Genomic DNA, 26,340 nt, shown 5'->3' on the forward strand with positions numbered 1-26,340 from the left:
TATACATCCAGTCTAATATATTATATATATATATCCAGTCTAATAGATTATATATATACATCCAGTCTAATAGATTATATATATACATCCAGTCTAATAGATTATATATACATCCAGTCTAATAGATTATATATACATCCAGTCTAATAGATGGTCTATATAATGTCTATCCAGTCTAATAGATGGTCTATATACTGTATATCCAGTCTAATAGATGGTCTATATAATGTCTATCCAATCTAATAGATGGTCTATATATACATCCAGTCTAATAGATGGTCGATATACTGTCTATCCAGTCTAATAGATGGTCTAATAGTCTAATAGACATTGAGTGGCTGCTGCCAACATACTGACTTAACTCCAGCCACTTTAATATTGGAAACATTGATATAAAAATGTATCATTAGCCACTTTAAACAATGCCACTTAATATAATATTTACATACCCTACATTATTCATCTCATATGTATACGTATATACTGTACTCTATATCATCTACTGCATCCTTATGTAATACATGTATCACTAGCCACTTTAACTATGCCACTTTGTTTACATACTCATCTCATATGTATATACTGTACTCGATACCATCTACTGTATCTTGCTTATGCCGCTCTGTACCATCACTCATTCATATATCTTTATGTACATATTCTTTATCCCTTTACACTTGTGTGTATAAGGTAGTTGTTGTGGAATTGTTAGTTACATTACTTGTTGGTTATTACTGCATTGTCGGAACTAGAAGCACAAGCATTTCGCTACACTCGCATTAACATCTGCTAACCATGTGTATGTGACAAATAAAATTGGATTTGATTTGAAGGAGTGGAATGTAATGGCTGAACAGCAACCAGACTGTAAGGATGGATGCTTGCGTGTGTGTGTGTGTGTGTGTGTCCCTCTTCACTCACAGTTCCAGTATGAGCACCACGTCAGTGCGGGTCTCGTAGACATCATGCAACGCTACAATGTTGGCATGTGTGACCAGCTGTAGGATGTCCACCTCTCTCTCTATGTCTTCCCTCCTCACTCCCCTCCTGCTGGCCCGGTTCTGACACTTCTTCACAAACTTGGCAGCATACTCCAGACCCGAGCACTTGTCCCGGACACGCTTCACGCTGGCAAACTGGCCACTGAGGATGCAAAGAGCACACAAAGAGGATGACATCAAATTGACGACCAAAGGATGCAGAGAACACACAAAAAGGTACATTTGAAAATATAAATCTCTGAGTTATCACACAGAGGATGATATCATCTCTGACCTCATCCAATAGACTGGGAATGTCTGGGGAATTTGGGACTGACATGGTTGAACAACAGTCTGATGGTTGAACAACAGTTACAGTCTGATGAGCTGAGCAACGTAATCAGATCAGAGCTGTAGCAACGTGATCAGATCAGAGCTGTAGCAACGTGATCAGATCAGAGCTGTAGCAACGTGATCAGATCAGAGCTGTAGCAACGTGATCAGATCAGAGCTGTAACAACTAGAGATCTGTAGCAACGTGATCAGATCAGAGCTGTAGCAACATGATCAGATCAGAGCTGTAGCAACGTGATCAGATCAGAGCTGTAGCAACGTGATCAGATCAGAGCTGTAGCAACGTGATCAGATCAGAGCTGTAGCAACGTGATCAGATCAGAGCTGTAGCACCGTGACCAGATCAGAGCTGTAGCAACGTGATCAGATCAGAGCTGTAGCAACGTGACCAGATCAGAGCTGTAGCAACGTGACCAGATCAGAGCTGTAGCAACGTGATCAGATCAGAGCTGTAGCAACGTGATCAGATCAGAGCTGTAGCAACGTGACCAGATCAGAGCTGTAGCAACGTGATCAGATCAGAGCTGTAGCAACGTGATCAGATCAGAGCTGTAGCAACGTGATCAGATCAGAGCTGTAGCAACGTGATCAGATCAGAGCTGTAGCAACATGACCAGATCAGAGCTGTAGCAACGTGATCAGATCAGAGCTGTAGCAACATGATCAGATCAGAGCTGTAACAACTAGAGATCTGTAGCAACGTGACCAGATCAGAGCTGTAGCAACATGATCAGATAAGAGCTGTAGCAACGTCACCAGATCAGAGCTGTAGCAACGTGACCAGATCAGAGCTGTAGCAACGTGACCAGATCAGAGCTGTAGCAACGTGACCAGATCAGAGCTGTAGCAACGTGATCAGATCAGTGCTGTAGCAACATGATCAGATCAGAGTTGTAGCAACTAGAGATCTGTAGCAACGTGATCAGATCAGAGCTGTAGCAACATGATCAGATCAGAGCTGTAGCAACTAGAGATCTGTAGCAACGTGACCAGATCAGAGCTGAAGCAACGTGATCAGATCAGAGCTGTAGCAACATGATCTGATCAGAGCTGTAGCAACTAGAGATCTGTAGCAACGTGATCAGATCAGCGCTGTAGCAACGTGATCAGATCAGAGCTGTAGCAACGTGATCAGATCAGAGCTGTAGCAACGTGATCAGATTAGAGCTGTAGCAACGTGATCAGATCAGAGCTGAAGCAACGTGATCAGATCAGAGCTGTAGCAACGTGATCAGATCAGAGCTGTAGCAACGTGATCAGATCAGTGCTGTAGCAACGTGATCAGATCAGAGCTGTAGCAACGTGATCAGATCAGAGCTGTAGCAACGTGATCAGATCAGAGCTGTAGCAACATGATCAGATCAGAGCTGTAACAACTAGAGATCTGTAGCAACGTGACCAGATCAGAGCTGTAGCAACATGATCAGATCAGTGCTGTAGCAACGTGATCAGATCAGAGCTGTAGCAACATGATCAGATCAGTGCTGTAGCAACGTGATCAGATCAGAGCTGTAGCAACGTGATCAGATCAGAGCTGTAGCAACGTGATCAGATCAGAGCTGTAGCAACGTGATCAGATCAGAGCTGTAGCAACGTGATCAGATCAGAGCTGTAGCAACGTGATCAGATCAGAGCTGTAGCAACGTGACCAGATCAGAGCTGTAGCAACGTGACCAGATCAGAGCTGTAGCAACGTGACCAGATCAGAGCTGTAGCAACGTGATCAGATCAGAGCTGTAGCAACGTGACCAGATCAGAGCTGTAGCAACGTGATCAGATCAGAGCTGAAGCAACTAGAGATCTGTACTCTAGCAACATGTACCAGTCTGCTTCATGCCAAGCCACTTTCCCATCTTACCTAACTAACTAAGTCGCTGGCAGAGTGCAGCTTCCTGCCTCTCTAACTCTCCCAGTAAGCCATGGGGCACCACAACGGGATATTCAGGGGGACAATTTCACCTTAAGCAAAGATGACCGCTTTCCCTGCTCGGCTGCTAACTACTTATGACGATAAAAGAACACAGACTTAGAGTTTAGGAGGAAGTCCAAAGCTTGGCTTGTGTCAGATGGGAGCAGAGTACAGCCAGAGAACTATTCTCCCACTCCATCAAATGTTCTGCCAAATATCTGAACCACCCCTCGTACTCCCAAATCTCCAGAAGAGGTCACAACAGAGGTGTTTCCCAAAGCTCCTACAACAGACTTATTGTTCTCACATGTGTGGTTGTAAAGGGTTCCAGGACATAGCTACCACAACATAGCTACCACAGCTTCCAGGACATAGCTAACACAACATAGCTAACACAACATAGCTACCATAGCTTCTAGGACATAGCTACCACAACATAGCTACCATAGCTTCCAGGACATAGCTACCACAACATAGCTACCATAGCTTCCAGGACATAGCTACCACAACATAGCTACCATAGCTTCCAGGACATAGCTACCACAACATAGCTACCATAGCTTCCAGGACATTGCTACCACAACATAGCTACCATAGCTTCCAGGACATTGCTACCACAACATAGCTACCATAGCTTCCAGGACATAGCTACCACAACATAGCTACCACAGCTTCCAGGACATAGCTACCACAACATAGCTACCATAGCTTCCAGGACATTGCTACCACAACATAGCTACCATAGCTTCCAGGACATAGCTACCACAACATAGCTACCATAGCTTCCAGGACATAGCTAACACAACATAGCTACCACAGCTTCCAGGACATAGCTACCACAACATAGCTACCATAGCTTCCAGGACATAGCTACCACAACATAGCTACCATAGCTTCCAGGACATAGCTACCACAACATAGCTACCATAGCTTCCAGGACATAGCTACCACAACATAGCTACCATAGCTTCCAGGACATTGATACCACAACATAGCTACCATAGCTTCCAGGACATAGCTAACACAACATAGCTACCATAGCTTCCAGGACATTGCTACCACAACATAGCTACCATAGCTTCCAGGACATTGCTACCACAACATAGCTACCATAGCTTCCAGGACATTGCTACCACAACTGAAATCATCAGCTTCTTTATTGAACGTTCCGATTTACTGATTGTGTCTGGGATTTTTACAACAGGGCTCATTTACAAAAAGAGACCTGGGTCTCAATATGACTCCCTGGTAAATAAAGGTTAAATAAACAGTTTACCTAACATGGACCTAATTACTGGGCATCAGTGCGAGAGACTGTAGTTCACGTAGAATGTAGCAATTCACGTAGAACACAGCAGCAATAAAGGACAGACTGAATTTCCCATCACATAGCCTAACACCGCTGGTATGTTCATGGAATTAAAGAAAGAGGAGGTTAAAATGGTTCCCCAGTGATGTTTACAGGGTAAACACAACGCAGACGTCTCTGTCAGGGTATGATGACACCGTATTCTGTTGCGTTGAGAAAGTTATCATTCTGACACTGACGGGCTGCTATCAATGCTAATTAATCCTGCTGGCTGCTGCCACTCCTGTCCTGCTTGCATCATGCCTGCTGCAGTGTCCTCTCCTGTCCTGCTTGCATCATGCCTGATGCAGTGTCCTGTCCTGTCCTGCTTGCATCATGCCTGCTGCAGTGTCCTGTCCTGCTTGCATCATGCCTGCTGCAGTGTCCTGTCCTGTCCTGCTTGCATCATGCCTGCTGCAGTGTCAGTGCATCATGCCTGCTGCAGTGTCCTGTCCTGCTTGCATCATGCCTGCTGCAGTGTCCTGTCCTGTCCTGCTTGCATCATGCCTGCTGCAGTGTCCTGTCCTGCTTGCATCATGCCTGCTGCAGTGTCCTGTCCTGCTTACATCATGCCTGCTGCAGTGTCCTCTCCTGTCCTGCTTGCATCATGCCTGCTGCAGTGTCCTGTCCTGCTTGCATCATGCCTCCTGCAGTGTCCTCTCCTGTCCTGCTTGCATCATGCCTGCTGCAGTGTCCTGTCCTGTCCTGCTTGCATCATGCCTGCTGCAGTGTCCTGTCCTGCTTGCATCATGCCTGCTGCAGTGTCCTGTCCTGCTTGCATCATGCCTGCTGCAGTGTCCTGTCCTGCTTACATCATGCCTGCTGCAGTGTCCTCTCCTGTCCTGCTTACATCATGCCTGCTGCAGTGTCCTCTCCTGTCCAGCTTGCATCATGCCTGCTGCAGTGTCCTGTCCTGCTTGCATCATGCCTGATGCAGTGTCCTCTCCTGTCCTCCTTGCATCATGCCTGCTGCAGTGTCCTGTCCTGCTTGCATCAAGCCTGCTGCAGTGTCCTGTCCTGTCCTGCTTGCATCATGCCTGATGCAGTGTCCTCTCCTGCTTGCATCATGCCTGCTGCAGTGTCCTGTCCTGATTGCATCATGCCTGATGCAGTGTCCTCTCCTGTCCTGCTTGCATCATGCCTGCTGCAGTGTCCTGTCCTGCTTGCATCATGCCTGCTGCAGTGTCCTCTCCTGTCCTGCTTGCATCATGCCTGCTGCAGTGTCCTCTCCTGTCCTGCTTGCCTCATGCCTGCTGCAGTGTCCTGTCCTGCTTGCATCATGCCTGCTGCAGTGTCCTCTCCTGTCCTGCTTGCATCATGCCTGCTGCAGTGTCCTGTCCTGCTTGCATCATGCCTGATGCAGTGTCCTGTCCTGCTTGCATCATGCCTGATGCAGTGTCCTCTCCTGTCCTGCTTGCATCATGCCTGCTGCAGTGTCCTCTCCTGTCCTGCTTGCATCATGCCTGCTGCAGTGTCCTGTCCTGCTTGCATCATGCCTGATGCAGTGTCCTGTCCTGCTTGCATCATGCCTGCTGCAGTGCAGTGTGCATCATGCCTGCTGCAGTGTCCTGTCCTGCTTGCATCATGCCTGTTGCAGTGTCCTCTCCTGTCCTGCTTGCATCATGCCTGCTGCAGTGTCCTGTCCTGCTTGCATCATGACTGCTGCAGTGTCCTGTCCTGCTTGCATCATGCCTGCTGCAGTGTCCTGTCCTGCTTGCATCATGCCTGCTGCAGTGTCCTGTCCTGTTTACATCATGCCTGCTGCAGTGTCCTGTCCTGCTTGCATCATGCCTGCTGCAGTGTCCTGTCCTGTCCTGCTTGCATCATGCCTGCTGCAGTGTCCTGTCCTGTCCTGCTTGCATCATGCCTGCTGCAGTGTCATCTCCTGTCCTGCTTGCATCATGCCTGCTGCAGTGTCCTGTCCTGTCCTGCTTGCATCATGCCTGCTGCAGTGTCATCTCCTGTCCTGCTTGCATCATGCCTGCTGCAGTGTCCTGTCCTGTCCTGCTTGCATCATGCCTGCTGCAGTGTCCTGTCCTGTCCTGCTTGCATCATGCCTGCTGCAGTGTCATCTCCTGTCCTGCTTGCATCATGCCTGCTGCAGTGTCCTGTCCTGTCCTGCTTGCATCATGCCTGCTGCAGTGTCATCTCCTGTCCTGCTTGCATCATGCCTGCTGCAGTGTCCTGTCCTGCTTGCATCATGCCTGCTGCAGTGTCCTGTCCTGCTTGCATCATGCCTGCTGCAGTGTCCTCTCCTGTCCTGCTTGCATCATGCCTGCTGCAGTGCCCTGTCCTGCTTGCATCATGCCTGCTGCAATGTCCTGTCCTGCTTGCATCATGCCTGCTGCAGTGTCCTGTCCTGCTTGCATCATGCCTGCTGCAGTGTCCTGTCCTGCTTGCATCATGCCTGCTGCAGTGTCCTGTCCTGCTTACATCATGCCTGCTGCAGTGTCCTCTCCTGTCCTGCTTACATCATGCCTGCTGCAGTGTCCTCTCCTGTCCTGCTTGCATCATGCCTGCTGCAGTGTCCTGTCCTGCTTGCATCATGCCTGCTGCAGTGTCCTGTCCTGCTTACATCATGCCTGCTGCAGTGTCCTCTCCTGTCCTGCTTGCATCATGCCTGCTGCAGTGTCCTGTCCTGCTTGCATCATGCCTCCTGCAGTGTCCTCTCCTGTCCTGCTTGCATCATGCCTGCTGCAGTGTCCTGTCCTGTCCTGCTTGCATCATGCCTGCTGCAGTGTCCTGTCCTGCTTGCATCATGCCTGCTGCAGTGTCCTGTCCTGCTTGCATCATGCCTGCTGCAGTGTCCTGTCCTGCTTACATCATGCCTGCTGCAGTGTCCTCTCCTGTCCTGCTTACATCATGCCTGCTGCAGTGTCCTCTCCTGTCCAGCTTGCATCATGCCTGCTGCAGTGTCCTGTCCTGCTTGCATCATGCCTGATGCAGTGTCCTCTCCTGTCCTCCTTGCATCATGCCTGCTGCAGTGTCCTGTCCTGCTTGCATCAAGCCTGCTGCAGTGTCCTGTCCTGTCCTGCTTGCATCATGCCTGCTGCAGTGTCCTCTCCTGCTTGCATCATGCCTGCTGCAGTGTCCTGTCCTGCTTGCATCATGCCTGCTGCAGTGTCCTGTCCTGCTTGCATCATGCCTGCTGCAGTGTCCTGTCCTGTCCTGCTTGCATCATGCCTGCTGCAGTGTCCTCTCCTGTCCTGCTTGCATCATGCCTGCTGCAGTGTCCTCTCCTGTCCTGCTTGCATCATGCCTGCTGCAGTGTCCTGTCCTGCTTGCATCATGCCTGCTGCAGTGTCCTCTCCTGCTTGCATCATGCCTGCTGCAGTGTCCTCTCCTGCTTGCATCATGCCTGCTGCAGTGTCCTGTCCTGCTTGCATCATGCCTGCTGCAGTGTCCTCTCCTGTCCTGCTTGCATCATGCCTGCTGCAGTGTCCTGTCCTGCTTGCATCATGCCTGCTGCAGTGTCCTGTCCTGCTTGCATCATGCCTGCTGCAGTGTCCTGTCCTGCTTGCATCATGCCTGATGCAGTGTCCTGTCCTGCTTGCATCATGCCTGATGCAGTGTCCTCTCCTGTCCTGCTTGCATCATGCCTGCTGCAGTGTCCTCTCCTGTCCTGCTTGCATCATGCCTGCTGCAGTGTCCTGTCCTGCTTGCATCATGCCTGCTGCAGTGTCCTGTCCTGCTTGCATCATGCCTGCTGCAGTGTCCTGTCCTGCTTGCATCATGCCTGCTGCAGTGTCCTGTCCTGCTTGCATCATGCCTGTTGCAGTGTCCTCTCCTGTCCTGCTTGCATCATGCCTGCTGCAGTGTCCTGTCCTGCTTGCATCATGCCTGCTGCAGTGTCCTGTCCTGCTTGCATCATGCCTGCTGCAGTGTCCTGTCCTGCTTGCATCATGCCTGCTGCAGTGTCCTGTCCTGCTTGCATCATGCCTGCTGCAGTGTCCTGTCCTGTTTACATCATGCCTGCTGCAGTGTCCTGTCCTGCTTGCATCATGCCTGCTGCAGTGTCCTGTCCTGTCCTGCTTGCATCATGCCTGCTGCAGTGTCCTGTCCTGTCCTGCTTGCATCATGCCTGCTGCAGTGTCCTGTCCTGTTTACATCATGCCTGCTGCAGTGTCCTGTCCTGCTTGCATCATGCCTCCGTGGGTATAACCAATGAGGATCACTAGTGTCACTGTCTCAGTCTCTGTATAGTGTATCAGTCTCTGTATAGTGTCACTGTATCAGTCTCTGTATAGTGTCTCAGTCATCTGTATAGTGTATCAGTCTCTGCATCAGTGTCAGTGTCCAGTCTCTGTATAGCCTGCTGCAGTGTCCTGTCCTAGCTTGCATCAGTCTCTGTATAGTCAATCAGTCTCTGTATAGTGTATCAGTCTCTGTATAGTGTATCAGTCTCTGTATAGTGTCACTGTATCAGTCTCTGTATAGTGTCTCAGTCTCTGTATAGTGTATCAGTCTCTGTATAGTGTCTCAGTCTCTGTATAGTGTATCAGTCTCTGTATAGTGTATCAGTCTCTGTATAGTGTCACTGTCTCAGTCTCTGTATAGTGTATCAGTCTCTGTATAGTGTATCAGTCTCTGTATAGTGTCTCAGTCTCTGTATAGTGTATCAGTCTCTGTATAGTGTCTCAGTCTCTGTATAGTGTATCAGTCTCTGTATAGTGTCTCAGTCTCTGTATAGTGTATCAGTCTCTGTATAGTGTCTCAGTCTCTGTATAGTGTATCAGTCTCTGTATAGTGTCTCAGTCTCTGTATAGTGTCTCAGTCTCTGTATAGTGTCTCAGTCTCTGTATAGTGTCTCAGTCTCTGTATAGTGTCTCAGTCTCTGTATAGTGTATCAGTCTCTGTATAGTGTCTCAGTCTCTGTATAGTGTCTCAGTCTCTGTATAGTGTATCAGTCTCTGTATAGTGTATCAGTCTCTGTATAGTGTATCAGTCTCTGTATAGTGTATCAGTCTCTGTATAGTGTATCAGTCTCTGTATAGTGTATCAGTCTCTGTATAGTGTATCAGTCTCTGTATAGTGTATCAGTCTCTGTATAGTGTATCAGTCTCTGTATAGTGTATCAGTCTCTGTATAGTGTCACTGTATCAGTCTCTGTATAGTGTATCAGTCTCTGTATAGTGTCACTGTATCAGTCTCTGTATAGTGTATCAGTCTCTGTATAGTGTCACTGTATCAGTCTCTGTATAGTGTCGCAAGACTCGTCCTAGACCTGGGAGCCCGGCCAAACTGAGCAATCTGGGGAGAAGGGCCTTGGTCAGGGAGGTGACCAAGAGCCTAATGGTCAGTCTGACAGAGCTCCAGAGTTCCTTTGTGGAGATGGGAAAACCTTCCCGAAGAACAATCCTCTCTGCAGCACTCCATCAATCAGGCCTTTATGGAGAAGCTACATGACAGCCCGCTTGGAGTTTGCCAAAAGGCACCTAAAGACTCTCAGACCATGAGAAACAAGATTCTCTGGTCTGGTGAAACCAAGATTGAACTCTTTGGCCTGAAGGCCAAGCGTCACGTCTGGAGGAAACCTGGCACTATCCCTACGGTGAAGCATGGTGGTGGCAGAATCACGTCTGGAGGAAACCTGGCACCATCCCTTCGGTGAAGCATGGTGGTGGCAGCATCATTCTGTGGGGATTTCTTTCAGCGGCAGGGACTGGGGGACTAGTCAGGATCGAGGCAAAGATGAACGGAGCAAAGTACAGAGAGATCCTTGATGAAAACCTGCTCCAGGGCACTCAGGACCTCAGACTGGGGCGAAGGTTCACCTTCCAACAGGACAACGACCCTAAGCACACAGCCAAGACAACGCAGGAGTGGCTTCAGGACAACAACCCTAAGCACACAGCCAAGACAACGCAGGAGTGGCTTCAGGACAACAACCCTAAGCACACAGCCAAGACAACGCAGGAGTGGCTTCAGGACAACAACTCTAAGCACACAGCCAAGACAATGGAGGAGTGGCTTCAGGACAACGACCCTAAGCACACAGCCAAGACAATGGAGGAGTGGCTTCAGGACAACAACCCTAAGCACACAGCCAAGACAATGGAGGAGTGGCTTCAGGACAACGACCCTAAGCACACAGCCAAGACAATGGAGGAGTGGCTTCAGGACAACAACCCTAAGCACACAGCCAAGACAATGGAGGAGTGGCTTCAGGACAACAACCCTAAGCACACAGCCAAGACAATGGAGGAGTGGCTTCAGGACAACAACCCTAAGCACACAGCCAAGACAACGCAGGAGTGGCTTCGGGACAATTCTCTGAATGTCTTTGAGTGGCCAAGCCAGAGCCTGGACTTGAACCCAAATTAACATCTCAAAAGAGACCTGAAAATAGCTGTGCAGCGACGCTCCCCATCCAACCTGACTGTGTTTGAGAGGATCTGCAGAGAAGAATGGGAGAAACTCCCCAAATACAGGTGTTGTCACGTTCGTTGTAATAATGATGGTCGGACCAAGGCGCAGCGTACTTGGAGTTCCACATACTTTTGATGAATGAAGTGAAACTTAAGCAAATACAAAACAAATAAGGAATAAACTAACCGTGACGACAATGCAGTGTGAACAGAAAACATAGAAAATATAAACTAGATCAACCCCCCCCCCAGTCACGCCCTGACCTACTCTACCATTGAAAATAAAAGCTTTCTATAGTCAGGACGTGCCAGCTGTGCCAAGCATGTAGCGTCAGGTGTGCCAAGCATGTAGCGTCATACCCAAGAAGACTCAAGGCTGTAATCGCTGCCAAAGGTGCTTCAACAAAGTACTGAGTAAAGGGTCTGAATACTTGTGATATTTCAGTTTTGTATATTTAATACATTTACAAACATTTCTAAAAAAAAAATGTTTTGCTTTGTCATTATGGGGTATTGTGATGTCATTATGGGGTATTGTGATGTCATTATGGGGTATTGTGATGTCATTATGGGGTATTGTGATGTCATTATGGGGTATTGTGATGTCATTATGGGGTATTGTGTGTTGATTGATGAGGGAAAACAACATTTTAATACATTGTAGAATGAGGCTGTAACATAACAAAATGTGGAAAAGTCAAGGGGTCTGAATACTTTCCGAATGCACTTGATGTTCCCAATGCCAATAAAGCCCTTTAAATTTAGAGTGGTATAAAGAGAGAGCGATAACATATGTTCCCAATGCCAATAAAGCCCTTTACATTTAGAGTGGTATAAAGAGAGAGCGATAACATATGTTCCCAATGCCAATAAAGCCCTTTAAATTTAGAGTGGTATAAAGAGAGAGCGATAACATATGTTCCCAATGCCAATAAAGCCCTTTAAATTTAGAGTGGTATAAAGAGAGAGCGCTAACATATGTTCCCAATGCCAATAAAGCCCTTTAAATTTAGAGTGGCATAAAGAGAGAGCGCTAACATATGTTCCCAATGCCAATAAAGCCCTTTAAATTTAGAGTGGTATAAAGAGAGAGCGATAACATATGTTCCCAATGCCAATAAAGCCCTTTAAATTTAGAGTGGTATAAAGAGAGAGCCATAACATATGTTCCCAATGCCAATAAAGCCCTTTAAATTTAGAGTGGTATAAAGAGAGAGCGATAACATATGTTCCCAATGCCAATAAGGCCCTTTAAATTTAGAGTGGTATAAAGAGAGAGCGATAACATATGTTCCCAATGCCAATAAGGCCCTTTAAATTTAGAGTGGCATAAAGAGAGAGCCATAACATATGTTCCCAATGCCAATAAAGCCCTTTACATTTAGAGTGGTATAAAGAGAGAGCGCTAACATATGTTCCCAATGCCAATAAAGCCCTTTAAATTTAGAGTGGTATAAAGAGAGAGCAATAACATATGTTCCCAATGCCAATAAAGCCCTTTAAATTTAGAGTGGTATAAAGAGAGAGCGATAACATATGTTCCCAATGCCAATAAAGCCCTTTAAATTTAGAGTGGTATAAAGAGAGAGCGCTAACATATGTTCACAATGCCAATAAAGCCCTTTAAATTTAGAGTGGTATAAAGAGAGAGCAATAACATATGTTCCCAATGCTAATAAAGCCCTTTAAATGTATAGTGGTATAAAGAGAGAGCGATAACATATGTTCCCAATGCCAATAAAGCCCTTTAAATTTAGAGTGGTATAAAGAGAGAGCCATAACATATGTTCCCAATGCCAATAAAGCCCTTTACATTTATAGTGGTATAAAGAGAGAGCGATAACATATGTTCCCAATGCCAATAAAGCCCTTTAAATTTAGAGTGGCATAAAGAGAGAGCCATAACATATGTTCCCAATGCCAATAAAGCCCTTTAAATTTAGAGTGGTATAAAGAGAGAGCGATAACATATGTTCCCAATGCCAATAAAGCCCTTTAAATTTAGAGTGGTATAAAGAGAGAGCGATAACATATGTTCCCAATGCCAATAAAGCCCTTTAAATTTAGAGTGGTATAAAGAGAGAGCCATAACATATGTTCCCAATGCCAATAAGGCCCTTTAAATGTATAGTGGTATAAAGAGAGAGCGATAACATATGTTCCCAATGCCAATAAAGCCCTTTAAATTTAGAGTGGTATAAAGAGAGAGCCATAACATATGTTCCCAATGCCAATAAGGCCCTTTAAATGTATAGTGGTATAAAGAGAGAGCGATAACATATGTTCCCAATGCCAATAAAGCCCTTTACATTTAGAGTGGTATAAAGAGAGAGCGATAACATATGTTCCCAATGCCAATAAAGCCCTTTACATTTAGAGTGGTATAAAGAGAGAGCGATAACATATGTTCCCAATGCCAATAAAGCCCTTTACATTTAGAGTGGTATAAAGAGAGAGCGATAACATATGTTCCCAATGCCAATAAAGCCCTTTAAATTTAGAGTGGTATAAAGAGAGAGCGATAACATATGTTCCCAATGCCAATAAAGCCCTTTACATTTAGAGTGGTATAAAGAGAGAGCGATAACATATGTTCCCAATGCCAATAAAGCCCTTTACATTTAGAGTGGTATAAAGAGAGAGCGATAACATATGTTCCCAATGCCAATAAAGCCCTTTAAATTTAGAGTGGCATAAAGAGAGAGCGATAACATATGTTCCCAATGCCAATAAAGCCCTTTAAATTTAGAGTGGTATAAAGAGAGAGCGATAACATATGTTCCCAATGCCAATAAAGCCCTTTAAATTTAGAGTGGTATAAAGAGAGAGCCATAACATATGTTCCCAATGCCAATAAAGCCCTTTAAATTTAGAGTGGTATAAAGAGAGAGCGATAACATATGTTCCCAATGCCAATAAAGCCCTTTACATTTAGAGTGGTATAAAGAGAGAGCGATAACATATGTTCCCAATGCCAATAAAGCCCTTTAAATTTAGAGTGGTATAAAGAGAGAGCGATAACATATGTTCCCAATGCCAATAAAGCCCTTTACATTTAGAGTGGTATAAAGAGAGAGCGATAACATATGTTCCCAATGCCAATAAAGCCCTTTACATTTATAGTGGTATAAAGAGAGAGCGATAACATATGTTCCCAATGCCAATAAAGCCCTTTAAATTTAGAGTGGCATAAAGAGAGAGCGATAACATATGTTCCCAATGCCAATAAAGCCCTTTGAATTGAATTCCGAGAGAGACTCAGTTTACTCACAGGGAGGAATGTAAGGCCCTGAGGCAGACCTGGACAACTCAAATGGTCTCACTGTCTGTGGTGTCGGCAGGACATTTCCCCCCCAGAGACCCAGCTCTGAAAGCCTGTCTCAGATGACTATAACACAGTAAAGTGATGACTGTTGTAATGTGTAAATCTAATGAAGACAAAGTTGTTACATTGCAGGAATAAAGATTCAGAATAGCGTCCAGTTGCCTGAGGGGAAGAATAGTCATGTTCAACACCATGTCAACGTTTTCTATAAAGGATAACAAATGTATGTAAATGAAAACGGAACGTCATGTTTTAGATATGAAGGGTTCAGTTAGGCAGTGGTGGCTCTAGATCACCAGCAGGACAGAGAGACAGTCCTGTATGTGGGAGGAGAGGTATTGCATAGGGGCCTTGTGTTTTTCTGTAGTAAACAACACTGCAGTAGGCTGGACTAGTGAACCAACAGTGGAGTAAGGCTGCAGTAGGCTGGACTAGTGAACCAACAGTGCAATAAGGATGCAGTAGGCTGGACTAGTGAACCAACCGTGCAGTAAGGCTGCAGTAGGCTGGACTAGTGAACCAACCGTGCAGTAAGGCTGCAGTAGGCTGGACTAGTGAACCAACAGTGGAGTAAGGCTGCAGTAGGCTGGACTAGTGAACCAACCGTGCAGTAAGGCTGGACTAGTGAACCAACAGTGCAGTAGGCTGGACTAGTGAACCAACAGTGCAGTAGGCTGGACTAGTGAACCAACAGTGGAGTAAGGCTGCAGTAGGCTGGACTAGTGAACCAACAGTGCAGTAAGGATGCAGTAGGCTGGACTAGTGAACCAACCGTGCAGTAAGGCTGCAGTAGGCTGGACTAGTGAACCAACAGTGGAGTAAGGCTGCACTAGGCTGGACTAGTGAACCAACAGTGGAGTAAGGCTGCAGTAGGCTGGACTAGTGAACCAACAGTGCAGTAGGCTGGACTAGAGAACCAACAGTGCAGTAGGCTGGACTAGTGAACCAACAGTGCAGTAGGCTGGACTAGTGAACCAACAGTGGAGTACGGCTGCAGTAGGCTGGACTAGTGAACCAACAGTGCAGTAAGGCTGCAGTAGGCTGGACTAGTGAACCAACAGTGCAGTAAGGCTGCAGTAGGCTGGACTAGTGAACCAACAGTGCAGTAGGCTGGACGAGTGAACCAACAGTGCAGTAGGCTGGACTAGTGAACCAACAGTGCAGTAGGCTGGACTAGATAACCAACAGTGCAGTAGGCTGGACTAGAGAACCAACAGTGCAGTAGGCTGGACTAGTGAACCAACAGTGCAGTAGGCTGGACTAGTAAACCAGCAGTGCAGTAGGCTGGACTAGTGAACCAACAGTGCAGTAAGGATGCAGTAGGCTGGACTAGTGAGCCAACAGTGCAGTAAGGCTGCAGTAGGCTGGACTAGTGAACCAACAGTGCAGTAAGGCTGCAGTAGGCTGGACTAGTGAACCAACAGTGGAGTAAGGCTGCAGTAGGCTGGACTAGTGAACCAACAGTGCAGTAAGGCTGCAGTAGGCTGGACTAGTGAACCAACAGTGCAGTAAGGCTGCAGTAGGCTGGACTAGTGAACCAACAGTGCAGTAGGCTGGACTAGTGAACCAACAGTGCAGTAGGCTGAACTAGTGAACCAACAGTGCAGTAGGCTGGACTAGTGAACCAACAGTGCAGTAGACTGGACTAGGTACCAACAGTGCAGTAGGCTGGACTAGTGAACCAACAGTGCAGTAGGCTGGACTAGTGAACCAACAGTGCAGTAGGCTGGACTAGTGAACCAACAGTGCAGTAGGCTGGACTAGTGAACCAACAGTGGAGTAAGGCTGCAGTAGGCTGGACTAGTGAACCAACAGTGCAGTAGGCTGGACTAGTGAACCAACAGTGCAGTAGGCTGGACTAGGGAACCAACAGTGCAGTAGGCTGGACTAGTGAACCAACAGTGCAGTAGGCTGGACTAGTGAACCAACAGTGCAGTAGGCTGGACTAGAGAACCAACAGTGCAGTAGGCTGGACTAGTGAACCAACAGTGCAGTAGGCTGGACTAGTGAACCAACAGTGGAGTACGGCTGCAGTAGGCTGGACTAGTGAACCAACAGTGCAGTAAGGCTGCAGTAGGCTGGACTAGTGAACCAACAGTGCAGTAAGGCTGCAGTAGGCTGGACTAGTGAACCAACAGTGCAGTAGGCTGGACGAGTGAACCAACAGTGCAGTAGGCTGGACTAGTGAACCAACAGTGCAGTAGGCTGGACTAGATAACCAACAGTGCAGTAGGCTGGACTAGAGAACCAACAGTGCAGTAGGCTGGACTAGTGAACCAACAGTGCAGTAGGCTGGACTAGTAAACCAGCAGTGCAGTAGGCTGGACTAGTGAACCAACAGTGCAGTAAGGATGCAGTAGGCTGGACTAGTGAGCCAACAGTGCAGTAAGGCTGCAGTAGGCTGGACTAGTGAACCAACAGTGCAGTAAGGCTGCAGTAGGCTGGACTAGTGAACCAACAGTGGAGTAAGGCTGCAGTAGGCTGGACTAGTGAACCAACAGTGCAGTAAGGCTGCAGTAGGCTGGACTAGTGAACCAACAGTGCAGTAAGGCTGCAGTAGGCTGGACTAGTGAACCAACAGTGCAGTAGGCTGGACTAGTGAACCAACAGTGCAGTAGGCTGAACTAGTGAACCAACAGTGCAGTAGGCTGGACTAGTGAACCAACAGTGCAGTAGACTGGACTAGGGTACCAACAGTGCAGTAGGCTGGACTAGTGAACCAACAGTGCAGTAGGCTGGACTAGTGAACCAACAGTGCAGTAGGCTGGACTAGTGAACCAACAGTGCAGTAGGCTGGACTAGTGAACCAACAGTGGAGTAAGGCTGCAGTAGGCTGGACTAGTGAACCAACAGTGCAGTATGCTGGACTAGTGAACCAACAGTGCAGTAGGCTGGACTAGGGAACCAACAGTGCAGTAGGCTGGACTAGTGAACCAACAGTGCAGTAGGCTGGACTAGTGAACCAACAGTGCAGTAGGCTGGACTAGGGAACCAACAGTGCAGTAGACTGGACTAGTGAACCAACAGTGCAGTAGACTGGACTAGTGAACCAACAGTGCAGTAGACTGGACTAGTGAACCAACAGTGCAGTAGGCTGGACTAGTGAACCAACAGTGCAGTAGACTGGACTAGTGAACCAACAGTGCAGTAGGCTGGACTAGTGAACCAACAGTGCAGTAGGCTGGACTAGGGAACCAACAGTGCAGTAGGCTGGACTAGTGAACCAACAGTGCAGTAGGTTGGACTAGTGAACCAACAGTGCAGTAGGTTGGACTAGTGAACCAGCAGTGCAGTAGGTTGGACTAGTGAACCAACAGTGCAGTAGGCTGGACTAGTGAACCAACAGTGCAGTAGGTTGGACTAGTGAACCAGCAGTGCAGTAGGTTGGACTAGTGAACCAACAGTGCAGTAGGCTGGACTAGTGAACCAACAGTGCAGTAGGCTGGACTAGTGAACCAACAGTGCAGTAAGGCTGGACTAGTGAACCAACAGTGCAGTAGGCTGGACTAGTGAACCAACAGTGCAGTAGGCTGGACTAGTGAACCAACAGTGCAGTAGGTTGGACTAGTGAACCAACAGTGCAGTAGGCTGGACTAGTGAACCAACAGTGCAGTAGGCTGGACTAGTGAACCAGCAGTGCAGTAGGCTGGACTAGGGAACCAACAGTGCAGTAGGTTGGACTAGTGAACCAACAGTGCAGTAGGTTGGACTAGTGAACCAACAGTGCAGTAGGCTGGACTAGTGAACCAACAGTGCAGTAGGCTGGACTAGGGAACCAACAGTGCAGTAGGCTGGACTAGTGAACCAACAGTGCAGTAGGCTGGACTAGTGAACCAACAGTGCAGTAGGCTGGACTAGGGAACCAACAGTGCAGTAGGCTGGACTAGTGAACCAACAGTGCAGTAGGTTGGACTAGTGAACCAACAGTGCAGTAGGCTGGACTAGGGAACCAACAGTGCAGTAGGTTGGACTAGTGAACCAACAGTGCAGTAGGCTGGACTAGTGAACCAACAGTGCAGTAGGCTGGACTAGGGAACCAACAGTGCAGTAGACTGGACTAGTGAACCAACAGTGCAGTAGGCTGGACTAGTGAACCAACAGTGAGTCAAATGTAACGGAGTCCATTGCCCGTGTTGTGAATGCTTCCTGTTCATACATGGATTTGTACATTGCTAGACATGACTGGCTTGTTGACCAGCGAAGTGGTTTCACCAACAACACACACGCATGAACATTGTTGTGTAAGGGGAAGCTGGTATGATGTTGATGATGATATGTTTTCCTGTGAGCCAAATACACCAGATATTGTTGTTGATGGGGGGAGGCCAGGGGGAGGTGCTCATTGTGCAAGTGGGCTGCTCATTGGATGGCGACATGGAGCAGGCCGTTCGCTGGAAGCTGCTTAAGTTCCAGCCGCTCATGGCACACTTGGACATCCACGGGTGTAGGTGTCAGCTGGTCGCGCCGTTATTCGGCAGTCTCGACCACGTACACATGCTTGTTCTGTGTAGCCTGACAGAAACTAGGGCAAAGCAGTTGGCTAGGTTACTGCTCTGTTCAGCTGTAGTGGGACTAGGGCAAAGCAGTTAGCTAGGTAATGCTCTGTTCAGCTGTAGTGGGACTAGGGCAAAGCAGTTAGCTAGGTTACTGCTCTGTTCAGCTGTAGTGGGACTAGGGCAAAGCAGTTAGCTAGGTAATGCTCTGTTCAGCTGTAGTGGGACTAGGGCAAAGCAGTTAGCTCGGTTACTGCTCTGTTCAGCTGTCGTGGGACTAGGGCAAAGCAGTTAGCTAGGTAATGCTCTGTTCAGCTGTAGTGGGACTAGGGAAAAGCAGTTAGCTAGGTTACTGCTCTGTTCAGCTGTAGTGGGACTAGGGCAAAGCAGTTAGCTAGGTAATGCTCTGTTCAGCTGTAGTGGGACTAGGGCAAAGCAGTTAGCTAGGTAATGCTCTGTTTCAGCTGTAGTGGGACTCGGGCAAAGCAGTTGGCTAGGTTACTGCTCTGTTCAGCTGTAGTGGGACTAGGGCAAAGCAGTTAGCTAGGTAATGCTCTGTTCAGCTGTAGTGGGACTAGGGCAAAGCAGTTAGCTCGGTTACTGCTCTGTTCAGCTGTCGTGGGACTAGGGCAAAGCAGTTAGCTAGGTAATGCTCTGTTCAGCTGTAGTGGGACTAGGGAAAAGCAGTTAGCTAGGTTACTGCTCTGTTCAGCTGTAGTGGGACTAGGGCAAAGCAGTTAGCTAGGTAATGCTCTGTTCAGCTGTAGTGGGACTAGGGCAAAGCAGTTAGCTAGGTTACTGCTCTGTTCAGCTGTAGTGGGACTAGGGCAAAGCAGTTAGCTAGGTACTGCTCTGTTCAGCTGTAGTGGGACCAGGGCAAAGCAGTTAGCTAGGTTACTCTCTGTTCAGCTGTAGTGGGACTAGGGCAAAGCAGTTAGCTAGGTAATGCTCTGTTTCAGCTGTAGTGGGACTAGGGCAAAGCAGTTAGCTAGGTAATGCTCTGTTCAGCTGTAGTGGGACCAGGGCAAAGCAATTAGCTAGGTAATGCTCTGTTCAGCTGTAGTGGGACCAGGACAAAGCAGTTAGCTAGGTTACTGCTCTGTTCCAGCTGTAGTGGGACGAGGGCAAAGCAGTTAGCTAGGTTACTGCTCTGTTTCAGCTGTAGTGGGACTAGGGCTAAGCAGTTAGCTAGGTAATGCTCTGTTTCAGCTGTAGTGGGACTAGGGCAAAGCAGTTAGCTAGGTAATGCTCTGTTCAGCTGTAGTGGGACTAGGGCTAAGCAGTTAGCTAGGTAATGCTCTGTTCAGCTGTAGTGGGACTAGGACAAAGCAGTTAGCTAGGTAATGCTCTGTTCAGCTGTAGTGGGACTAGGGCAAAACAGTTGGCTAGGTAATGCTCTGTTTCAGCTGTAGTGGGACTAGGGCAAAGCAGTTAGCTAGGTTACTGCTCTGTTTCAGCTGTAGTGGGACTAGGGCTAAGCAGTTAGCTAGGTTACTGCTCTGTTCAGCTGTAGTGGGACTAGGGCAAAGCAGTTAGCTAGGTAATGCTCTGTTCAGCTGTAGTGGGACTAGGGCTAAGCAGTTAGCTAGGTAATGCTCTGTTTCAGCTGTAGTGGGACTAGGGCAAAGTAGTTAGCTAGGTAATGCTCTGTTTCAGCTGTAGTGGGACTAGGGCAAAGCAGTTAGCTAGGTTAATGCTCTGTTCAGCTGTAGTGGGACTAGGGCAAAGCAGTTGGCTTGGTTACTGCTCTGTTTCAGCTGTAGTGGGACTAGGGCAAAGCAGTTGGCTTGGTTACTGCTCTGTTTCGGCTGTAGTGGGACTAGGGCAAAGCAGTTAGCTAGGTTAATGCTCTGTTCAGCTGTAGTGGGACTAGGGCAAAGCAGTTAGCTAGGTTAATGCTCTGTTTCAGCTGTAGTGGGACTAGGGCAAAGCAGTTAGCTAGGTAATGCTCTGTTCAGCTGTAGTGGGACTAGGGCAAAGCAGTTAGCTAGGTTACTGCTCTGTTCAGCTGTAGTGGGACTAGGGCTAAGCAGTTAGCTAGGTTAATGCTCTGTTCAGCTGTAGTGGGCAGCCTAGCTGTTTAAGGAAGGAAGTGCCATGCAGACAGGGATCTGTCTGGGATCTTTTTTTTGTAAATTTAATATGTGGATTCAAATAAATGTGTTTGTGTTATATGTTGTGTGAATTAAAGGGTCTGTCTATAGTCCAGTAGTTTGCATATTATATACAGTAGTTGGCACACCTCTCCAATCTCTAGTAGTTCTAAGGGGTCTTTTGCCAGAGGTTACCTCAGCATATGGTTCTGTCCCATCATCAAGCCTTTGAAACTTTTCTTAGCTTTCTCCGTCGGGATGTGTGGTGTGTAAACAATGTCCATAGCTTAGCATAGCATAGCATAGCATAGCATAGCATAGCATAGCTACAAAGCCTCGCTTTTCCAAAACAGCGTTGTTTCTTGTATTAGAGTCTTTAGAGAACTACTTTACTTTGATGTCCTTTGTCTTCTGTCTTTTTATTGAGTTGTTAACTAGCTCGTTTTTTGATAGCTAACTATCTTCTTTTAGGAGAGTCGCTAACAACTGCTTAACAACCCAACTAGCTAACTGCACAATCTTATAGGCCTATCTTCTTCATTTGTTGCTTGTTTTGTCTCACATTCAGTTGTCTTTTGTTTTTTTCCAAAGTACTTCACTCTAAAAACCATGTTAATTTCAATATTTGTAGGAGCAATTTTTTTTTAGCAGCTGCTGCTCAAGTTGAAACTATTCTCTCAATTGAATTCAAGGGCTTTATTGGCATGGGAAACAGATGTAACATCGCCAAAGCAAGTGATCTGTCTCCCTCTGATCTGTCTCTCTATCTCTCTAATCTATCTGTTTCTCTCTCTCTGACCTCTCTCCCCCCATCTCTCTCCACCAATCTCTCTCCCTATGATCTCTCTCTCTTCGAACCGTCTCCCTCTCCTCCCTCTCTATACCTCTCTCTCTCTCTCTCTCCACCAATCTCTCTCCCTATGATCTGTCTCTATCTCTCTAATCTAACTGTTTCTCTCTCTCTGACCTCTCTCCCCCCTCTCTTTCCCCCCTCTCTCTCTCCACCAATCTCTCTCCCTATGATCTCTCTCTCTTCGACCCGTCTCCCTCTCCTCCCTCTCTATACCTCTCTCTCTCTCTCTCTCCACCAATCTCTCTCCCTATGATCTCTCTCTCTTCGACCCGTCTCCCTCTCCTCCCTCTCTATACTCTCTCTCTCTCTCTCTCTCCACCAATCTCTCTCCCTCTGATCTGTCTCTCTATCTCTCTAATCTATCTGTTTCTCTCTCTCTGACCTCTCTCCCCCCTCTCTCTCTCCACCAATCTCTCTCCCTATGATCTCTCTCTCTTCGACCTGTCTCCCTCTCCCCCTCTCTTTCCCCCCTCTCTCTCTCCACCAATCTCTCTCCCTATGATCTCTCTCTCTTTGACAGTCTCCCTCTCCTCCCTCTCTATACCTCTCTCTCTCTCCACCAATCTCTCTCCCTATGATCTCTCTCTCTTTGACAGTCTCCCTCTCCTCCCTCTCTATCCCTCTCTCTCCACCAATCTCTCTCCCTATGATCTCTCTCTCTTTGACAGTCTCTCCCCCCCTCTCTCTAATAACTGACACAGCAGTTGCTGAGGTGTTGAGGAAACTCTCACACACTTCCGTGACACGCACACACACACGCACGCACACACACACACACACACACACACACACACACACACACACACACACACGCACACGCACACGCACACGCACACACACACGCACACGCACACGCGCACACACACGCACGCGCACACACACACACACACACACACGCACACACACACAGTCCTTCCTCTTTCATTACAGTTGTCTGAGGCTTCCCAGCCCGGTCTTGTTGCTGTCCTTGTGTCTGGGGGTTCAACACATGCAAATCTAACCACTCGTGAAGTCTTGTGTGTCCTAAACAATCCCTATTGATCACAATGAAGCAATCTCCCCGGTAACAGCTGAATGTCCCAATAACCAGCATTCAAATAGAGAGGCAAGAGCCATCTGAACTGAACCCAGTGTTAAAAGAGAACAAAGTTAACGGCAGGTTGTGTCGCAGAAAATACCAGAACAGGAAGTTACTATAATGTGGTAGACCACAGATCATATTTCGAGTCCTGTTGTCTGTGTAGAAGTGCTGTTGGCCTTCTCCCGGAAACCCTCCAATACTGTCCGTCTGTCCCACACGTGACTTAATGAACTTCCTGCTGAACACATTCCTAACCTCTTTTGAATTATTGTATACTTCCTTAGAAGGATTCCCCTATATGTTCTCTATAACAGCAGTTACTGGGAGGGTAGCCTGCCTATAGGGCCCGTTGAGGGGACAGTTTTCAACTAGAGATTGGGGTTTCTACAGGTTCATTTCTGCATTGGCTGGAAATAGACTAACCTGAGAGACAGGTTGAGAAAGTTGAATAACATGGTAATAAACAGTTTGGGAAATCACCTTAAATATTATGTTCCATTATCATATAGTATGTTTACCTCCATTATCATGTCCTGTGTTTATGTCCATTATCATATAGTATGTTTACCTCCATTATCATGTCCTGTGTTTACCTCCATTATCATGGTATGTGTTTACCTCCATTATCGTGTCCTGTGTTTATGTCCATTATCATATAGTATGTTTATCTCCATTATCCTGTCCTGCGTTTATGTCCATTATCATATAGTATGTTTATCTCCATTATCCTGTCCTGTGTTTATGTCCATTATCATGTAGTATGTTATCTCCATTATCATGTTCTGTGTTTATCTCCCTTATCATGGCCTGTGTTTATGTCCATTATCATATATGATGTTATCTCCATTATCATGTCATGTGTGTATCTCCATTATCATATAGTATGTTATCTCCATTGGCATGTCCTGTGTTTATGTCCATTATCATATAGTATGTTAGCTCCATTATCCTGTCCTGTGTTTTTATCTCCATTAAGATATAGTATGTTTATCTACATGATCATGTCCTGTGTTTATCTCCATTATCACATAGCATGTTTCCTCCATTATCATGTCTTATGGTTAGCTCCATTATCCTGTCCTACGTTTATAGCCATTACAGTATCCTATATTTATGTCCATTACAGTAACCTATCCTACATTTAACACCATTATCCTGTCCAATATTTAACTTGCTGTAAACTGTAACTAGCTCCTGTCCTATACACATCAACAAGCCAGCTGTTTGCATTTCTCTGTTGTCCTCCTTTACAGCACTCCCCAGGATCAGGCAGGCTGGCTGGTCAGTCAACATGTGGGGCTGGGATTAACACTAAGGAGGAGTCATTATAAAGACTAAATACACAAACACTGATCTTAGAGCTAAATAATATGTATATAACAGCTCATAATAATGACATACAGTACATTATAATCTACATACAGAACACAGAGCATAGAGCTACATAACAGGTCTATAAGAGCTCATAAAACAGTAATAACAGGTCAGGAGAAACAGCTACACACTCACCTCCCCAGCTCTTCACCAATCTCATAGAAGTCCTCTACTCTCTGTTGCTTGAAAACAGCCATGCCCAATGTCCTCATTGAGGGTCGATACGTCCTCGTAAACGATAAACATGTAACTCTGTCTTCAGTCTGAGTGACACAACGAGAGAGAATTGCCTGTTCAGTTCTGAGCGACAAAACAAGAGAGAATGAGAGCAGAGTGAGAGCAGAATGAGAGCAGCGCAGCAACGCACTGACGAGCGATTGTGAGATGAGGACTGACATCTCTACCCACATGTCCCAGCATGCTGCATTACATTCCAGCTCAAACGAAAAGGAGGTGCAACTCCATGAGGGCTGAGCCAGGATAGGATCATTCTGAGGGCTGAGCCAGGATAGGATCATTCTGAGGGCTGAGCCAGGATATGATCATTCTGAGGGCTGAGCCAGAATAGGATCATTCTGAGGGCTGAGCCAGGATAGGATCATTCTGAGGGCTAAGCCAGGATAGGATCCTTCTGAGGGCTGAGCCAGGATAGGATCCTTCTAAGGGCTGAGCCAGGATAGGATCCATTCTGAGGGCTGAGCCAGGATAGGATCATTCTGAGGGCTGAGCCAGATTAGGATCCTTCTGAGGGCTGAGCCAGAATAGGATCCTTCTGAGGGCTGAGCCAGAATAGGATCCTTCTGAGGGCTGAGCCAGAATAGGATCCTTCTGAGGGCTGAGCCAGAATAGGATCATTCTGAGGGCTGAGCCAGAATAGGATCATTCTGAGGGCTAAGCCAGAATAGGATCCTTCTGGGGCTGAGCCAGGATAGGATCCTTCTGAGGGCTGAGCCAGGATAGGATCATTCTGAGGGCTGAGCCAGGATAGGATCCTTCTGAGGGCTGAGCCAGGATAGGATCCTTCTGAGGGCTGAGCCTAACACTACAGGCCAATGGGCATGACTATGGCCTTGGAGAAACGCATCCCAAAAGGCACCCTATAGACCTATGGGTCTCCCTATGGGTCTCCCTATAGACCTATGGGTCTCCCTGTGGGCCTCCCTATAGACCTATGGGTCTCCCTGTGGGCCTCCCTATAGACCCTGTGGGTCTCCCTATGGGTCTCCCTATGGGTCTCCCTATAGACCCTGTGGGTCTCCCTATGGGTCTCCCTATGAGTCTCCCTATGGGTCTCCCTATGGACCTCCCTATGGGTCTCCCTATGGGTCTCCCTATGGGTCTCCCTATGGACCTCCCTATGGGTTCTCCCTATGGGTCTCCCTATGGGTCTCATGAGCCTCCCTATGGGTCTCCCTATGGGCCTCCCTATAGACCTCCCTATGGACCTCCCTATGAGTCTCCCTATGTGTCTCCCTATGGGTCTCCCTATGGGTCTCCCTATGGACCTCCCTATGGGTTCTCCCTATGGGTCTCCCTATGAGTCTCCCTATGGGTTCTCCCTATGGGCCTCTCTATGGGTCTCCCTATGGGTCTCCCTATGGGTTCTCCCTATGGGCCTCCCTATGGGTCTCCCTATGGGTCTCCCTATGGGTCTCCCTATGAGTCTCCCTATGAGTCTCCCTATGGGTTCTCCCTATGGGCCTCCCTATGGGTCTCCCTATGGGCCTCCCCATGGGTCTCATGAGCCTCCCTATGGGTCTCCCTATGGGTCTCCCTATGGACCTCCCTATGGGTCTCCCTATGGGTTCTCCCTATGGGCCTCCCTATGGACCTCCCTATGGGTCTCCCTATGGGTCTCCCTATGGGCCTCCCTATGGGTCTCCCTATGGACCTCCCTATGAGTCTCCCTATAGACCTCCCTATGGGTCTCCCTATGAGTCTCCCTATGGGTCTCCCTATGAGTCTCCCTATGGGTCTCCCTATGAGTCTCCCTATGGGTCTCCCTATGGGTCTCCCTATGGGCCTCCCTATGGGTCTCCCTATGAGTCTCCCTATGGGTCTCCCTATGAGTCTCCCTATGGGTCTCCCTATGAGTCTTCCTATGGGTCTCCCTATGGGTCTCCCTATGGGCCTCCCTATGAGCCTCCCTATGGGTTCTCCCT

General features: G+C 47.5%; 1 protein-coding gene across 1 annotated transcript in view; it reads right to left on the reverse strand.

Moving 5' to 3' along the window:
• dapk2b (death-associated protein kinase 2b) overlaps positions 1-24,605 on the reverse strand; it is a 74,746-nt gene extending 50,141 nt beyond the window's left edge. Inside the window, exons 1-2 of the mRNA XM_052512423.1 lie at positions 24,314-24,605; positions 922-1,143 (exon numbers count right to left, since the gene is read on the reverse strand). Of these exons, the coding sequence (XP_052368383.1) occupies positions 922-1,143; positions 24,314-24,588 (497 nt within the window). The 5' untranslated portion in view covers positions 24,589-24,605. The remainder of the gene's footprint in view (positions 1-921; positions 1,144-24,313) is intronic.
• Positions 24,606-26,340: the final 1,735 nt, after the last annotated feature.

Source organism: Oncorhynchus keta, unplaced genomic scaffold (assembly GCF_023373465.1).
Source record: "Oncorhynchus keta strain PuntledgeMale-10-30-2019 unplaced genomic scaffold, Oket_V2 Un_contig_833_pilon_pilon, whole genome shotgun sequence".
NCBI lineage: Eukaryota > Metazoa > Chordata > Actinopteri > Salmoniformes > Salmonidae > Oncorhynchus > Oncorhynchus keta.